At 40.2% G+C, this 5,536-nt stretch overlaps 1 protein-coding gene across 2 annotated transcripts in view; it reads left to right on the top strand.

Annotated features, from left to right (window-relative positions):
* The window catches only part of tmem260 (transmembrane protein 260), a 34,386-nt gene extending 29,108 nt beyond the window's left edge, over positions 1-5,278 (top strand). For both annotated transcript variants that reach the window (XM_015034170.1, XM_015034169.1), the window contains exons 12-16: positions 877-1,016; positions 1,563-1,739; positions 3,801-3,854; positions 4,106-4,190; positions 4,896-5,278. In XM_015034170.1, coding sequence (XP_014889656.1) covers positions 877-1,016; positions 1,563-1,739; positions 3,801-3,854; positions 4,106-4,190; positions 4,896-5,156 — 717 coding nt within the window. In that variant the 3' untranslated portion in view covers positions 5,157-5,278. The remainder of the gene's footprint in view (positions 1-876; positions 1,017-1,562; positions 1,740-3,800; positions 3,855-4,105; positions 4,191-4,895) is intronic.
* The last annotated feature ends 258 nt before the right edge of the window (positions 5,279-5,536 follow it).

Here is a 5,536-nt window from a genome sequence, read left to right as displayed (position 1 = left end):
ATATATATATATATATATATATATATATATATATATATATATATATATATATATATATATATATATAGAGTGACCAACTCTGATGTTTGAATTGGTGGTCAGTCAATAAATATCCAATCTTTGTCCCAATCAGTGAACCCACCATACAACCAGGTCGCACTGAGGAAAAACGCTTTTCACTGCAATTATTGAACAAAGCAGATTAAATGAAGTCATAGGAAGCACAACAGATCTAAGAAGCCTCTAAAGGAATGGATGTGTCGATTGGTTATTCAGGCTACTACAGCTGAAAACAGGAAGCTAATCATATTTCAGCCAAGCTACTCTGTTTCATCTTTTTAAAGAGCCAAAGTGTGTCTGTGGTGGATCATGCTGAATTAGGAAATGCTGGCAGCCTTTTGGAAACCTCTCTGTTGAGTTAAGGGTTCACTAAATATAAGGAATATAAGCAGGGATTGCTAATAGTATCCGCTCAACAGAAAGCCCTTATCATGTTGTCTCTGTTTTGAAAAATACCTAAAATCCTTATTAATTTGGTTTTATTTATATTGAGAGATCTCTTCAATCGTCACCTGGAGGATTTTTCTGAATTTGCAGACTTTCAGTGATGGAGAGAGACAGACAGACATGCTATGTTGGGAAACTTTGATTGAGAAATCATTACATTAACATTTATTGTTATGATAATTCAATTTTCTAATTATCCAGAAAGTATCGAACAAGTATTTTTGATCTTATTTATAGTGGAAATCATCCACAAAATTTCTGATTGGTGCATCTCTAAAAATAACACTTTGGTAATCTTTTTTGTTGTTGTTGTTGTTGCTACTTATTCAAAGGTTTTCACAAAGATTTGTTGATCTTTCTTGTTGCTAGATGATGACATATTCTTGGTATGTGACCAAGCTGGGGCAGCATCTTCCTGGGGTTCATTTTCCTGGCCGAAGGTGGGACCCGGTCCAATCCGAAGAAAAGGACACCTTCAGTCTCGAGCGGTTCCTGTCCCACAACCCACAGTGAGTCTCTGACGGAATAGGGAAGAGATGAACAGCTAAATAGCGAGATGTTAAATTGAGCAACTGGAGTGGGAGGGTAACAATGGTCCAAATGAACAAGTGGGTGATCTAACAAGGGAGAGATCAGTGGGGACGGTCCACTCAGCCATGAGTGCAGGGAGAAGATAAGCCCACAGAACTGTTGAGGCTGGAAAAGAGTTTGATGAATTACAAAAGTCAACTAATCAACTGGCTTTGGTTGCAGGATCTCTGCTGGACTCAACGCTGCTCCCTGTTCTCACGTCTCCTCCCCCAGGAGGATCTAAAACCCTAAAACTGCTTTGTGCCTGGTTAATACCAAGCCCACCAGGGGGCAGTGTTTGCCAGGCCAACAATATTCTCCCTCTGTGGGGTAATACTGACCTCTGGGATTAACCCCCAGGGTTGGTGAGCAGCACGGGCATAAAGTGAGGCCACAAGGTGTTGGGATGTGAAGAAATGCTTGTATGTATATTATTTCTCAACATAAGTCACCTGTTTTCCCTCAAACCCTCCTCACCATTATAGGAGGGACGTGTTTGCCTGCATCGGCCTGACTGATGGAGATCCCAGCTGGGAACGTAGCTTCTCCCGTTGGCCTTTGGGTGTGTGTGACTACCTGGTTCCGCTTCAGAGGCAGTTTCACCCAGAACGCTGGGCCGAGCGCACCCGCAGCCTCTATAACTGGAGTGAGCCACACAACAGGTGACCACTAAAAACAGGAAACCATGTTTATGACCACAGAGTTTGTTCTAAAGGTGCCACAGTTTCACTGCTTCACTGTATTTACACAAAAAAGTCAGACATATTTGGATGGGATGATCTGATTGCTTTTATTTGAAACAAAAAGCAATAACTGTCTCCACTGCTGCTAAATTAATTTAACATGTTGAATATTAGTTACAGCAATTTTGTTACTCTGTTACTCTGTTATTCTCAGACTAAAGCAAAAATACCTGCCTGATTCCGTCTCTATAAATTTGATCATCAATAAATAATATTACTTATTATTTATTCAGTAAATAATTTAAAAAAAAGTGAAATCCATGTATAGAAACGTTACACAAACAGTGATATATTTTAAGCATTTATTTCCATAAAATTTGATGGCTTACAGCTTTTGAAAACTCCAAATTCTCAGTAAACATTTCTCAATAAATATAAAGCTAATAAAAAACATTTGTTTTATGACATAAGTGTCATAGCACGTCTTACACCATAATTGGAAATACTGCTGGCCACCGCCCTCCAGTAGGAGGGTTAAGTGTCTAAAAGTCATTGCTAAGGAAAGGATCCAAGCAATTAATGGAAAGTTGAGTGGAAGGAGAAAGTGTGCTTTAAGAAAAGGGTTTCTGCCTCCTTGAGAGGATTATGAAATAAACCCAATATCGTAGGTCAGCTGAGCAGAGCCACAGGCTGACTGCCTTCATGTCACTCAGCACAGACGCAGTAATTCATGTAAAAGAAGCTCCAACCACATTCTGAACATATTGGCTGTATAGTTTTCAATGATCCAACATTTCTGTATTAAAATATCTTTTATTGGTTATTTTCTGAGACATTTAATTTTAGGTTTCCCATAGCTGGAATATTATAAATGAACAGAAATGACTGCTTAAAATATGTCAGTCTGTATAATGAATCCATGTAATATGTTGAATTTGGTAGAAATAATGAAACCCTCTTTCAGCCATCTGATCAGTAGTGCACAGCAACAGGTGGGGGAGGGGTAACACTGAATTCCTCGTTTCCACTAAGCGGTACGGCACGGGTCGGTGTGGCTTGATTCTTTCTTTATTTAGGAGAGCGATTCCACCGCCAGCGAGTCTGGGCAGGCAGTGTTCAACCCAAACGCCTCCACCCGAACCGTACCAGACCATTGTCCCACAGACCCAGGAATGCTGCATTACGGGTCGGTTTTACAATGTAAACGGACAAAATATGTACCGATCAGCACCGACCTGAGCCGTACCACTCAGTGGAAACGAGGCATGCGTTTGAAAACTCTGGCAGGAATGGTAAAACGAAAAGTTTTTTCAGGTTTGAAACCTTTTTATGCCATAAAAGCCAGTCAGTACCTGTGTCATAAATTCTTAGGAGCTTAAATATTAGCAAAGTGTAGTTTTTGCAGGGCTGCTGCTGACAAAAACAGACAAATCTTTAGAAATAAATCCGCTTGCTACTTTTTCTCTCTGTGGTCTCCCTTCCTCAGACTCATGCAGGGTTTCCTCACATTGACTTCGTTCGGCGCTCTCCATGCTGCGATCCTCCTCTTTGTGAATGCAACCAGTGCAAGACATTAGGCCCTCAGCCATTTGAAATGAGACTGAAGATGAAAAATAATGAGTTTCTTATTGCATTTTGTCAATAACTGTGTCAAAACTGGAATTAGTCAAAGCTCCATATTCTGTTGCTGTTGCCAGCAGCCCTTCTTTCACTCACATATCCACGGCTGAATACTGTGACATTATTTCCCGCGCCCTCACGACAAGCGTGTCCGCAGATGCCCACAAGCCAAATATTAGCCGAGAGGCCTTACTGCTAAAATATTCTTTTGAAGAAGAGGTCAAGCGTCTGCACTCGGGAAAGCGAAGAAAGACGTGGTTTAACCGCATGTCTAATGTGTTAGCTGGTATTGTTGCTCAGTCATTTCATGTTGATGCATTCTTAAAACCTGCAACGTTATCATTGATCGCTACAGGAACTGTGCATAAACTCCTGCCTGAAGCTGTTTTAAATAAACTACATCTGCTTGACTTTGAACAGTTTTCCTCCTGCGTCCTGGGAGCGCGTTGCTAACGAGGAGATGTGGCAAGCGAGGTATGTTTAAACATTTCACACAATATATGGACGTCTCTGTATAGTGCAAATAAAAAGCTGCGTCACGATGCATGCTGGGCCCCGACGACATCTCCATAAACCAGTCTTGTGCGGTAGAGCATCTACATGCACATTCTGTTGGGTGGCTGCATCTACATAAATCACTCCATCGTAGTGGTGCGTTTGAGAGCGTGGATCTGCATGACTCATCCATCCAGCACTTAGCCCTGAGCTGGCGTGCTTTGTTTCAGGATGAAGACGGCTTTCTTTCTGTTTGACCTGGCAGAGAGGACGCAGGGAGAGGGGAAAGCGCGTCTCTTTGAGCTGTCTTACACTGTGAGTCTGACCTTGTTCTGGGTCCCTGAGATCCTTGAAAATGCTTGAATTTCATCTAGGTGCTTTCAAGGTTAGGACCATTTTGTAATGAAGTGCAGCCTAATGTTTTATTAAAACCCTAAATTTAGAAAACATTACTTACAATTGAAACCAAATACTTTCATACACCTAATAAAAATATATTTTTTTTCTCACTGTTTGAAGTTAGAGCAGACTAAAGTTTTCTTATTTTAGCTTATTTAGAGTTACCAAAATTATTTCTGTTTACCAAACAACAACAAAACCTTTATTTTTGAATATTTAATAGTGAGTTATAGATATGTGTAATTGAAATAAAGGTTAACTTATATTTTATACCTTAAAGTCAATTATTGAAATTTGTGTTTTGTTCTTGAACCAGTCAGGTGTATAGGTGTATACATCAAATTTTGGTCAATTTTAATTTACCTTATTCTTGCTGCAGAATACCATCACAAAGCATTATTTGTCACAGTAATAAATGAAATATAATAGTCTTTCTTTTAGTTCATTTGTGTTATTTTAATCTTCAAAGCGTGGTGCTGGAAATGTTTGAGGACTTGCCTTGAAAGTGCTTGAATTTTACAGTGGAAGACTGTACGAACCTGCTTATTAAACATGCATCAGACAGAAGACCAACACACGTAGTGTTTGCATTAGTTTCACACACCTCTCTGTTGTTTGCAGCTGTATAAAGAAATTGTTGAGGCCCAATCTGAATACCCTCCAAACTGGGACAAGAACCTGGCTCTGGCATGCGAGAGGCTGCTCCGCTCTGCCCAACAGGGCTACAGTCCAGACCACCTGCTGACCTGCAGCGTTCAACACTTTAGTCTCTACCTGGAGAAAGAGCCCACCGATCCCCAGGCGGCGGCCATACGCTCAGCCGTTTCCCACCTGCTCAAGGAGAGAGACAGACTGCGCCAGAGCCGGAAGCAAACTCCATGATGGAGTCCTGGAAAACCCTCATGGAGCCGAGACGCCAAGAGCTTGCTCCAAACTTGACGAAAGTGCACTGCTGTGGGAATTATCATGTATTTTTACATTAAATGTTTAATTTTGTGACTGTATTTTGAGTTTTTCAAATTTGTTCTTTTGCAAAAAAAAAAGAAGAAGAAAAAGCTTTAGTGTTATTTACATAATTTTCAAAGTTGACCCAAGCCTTGCAAAAACATTCATATATCATGTAGTTTTCACATTGCAACCAAAAACTAGATATTTTATCAGATAAAGTGTTGCAAAATTGTGAATTAGAAGATAAATGATAAAATATGGTTTTCAAAATCTCTTAGAAATGATCTTAAAATGTGTTGTGCATTTGTGCTCAG

This window comes from Poecilia latipinna, unplaced genomic scaffold, assembly GCF_001443285.1.
Source record: "Poecilia latipinna isolate Pla-1442-1.1 unplaced genomic scaffold, P_latipinna-1.0 Scaffold290, whole genome shotgun sequence".
Taxonomy (NCBI): domain Eukaryota; kingdom Metazoa; phylum Chordata; class Actinopteri; order Cyprinodontiformes; family Poeciliidae; genus Poecilia; species Poecilia latipinna.
This window is presented reverse-complemented; position numbering and strand designations above follow the sequence as displayed.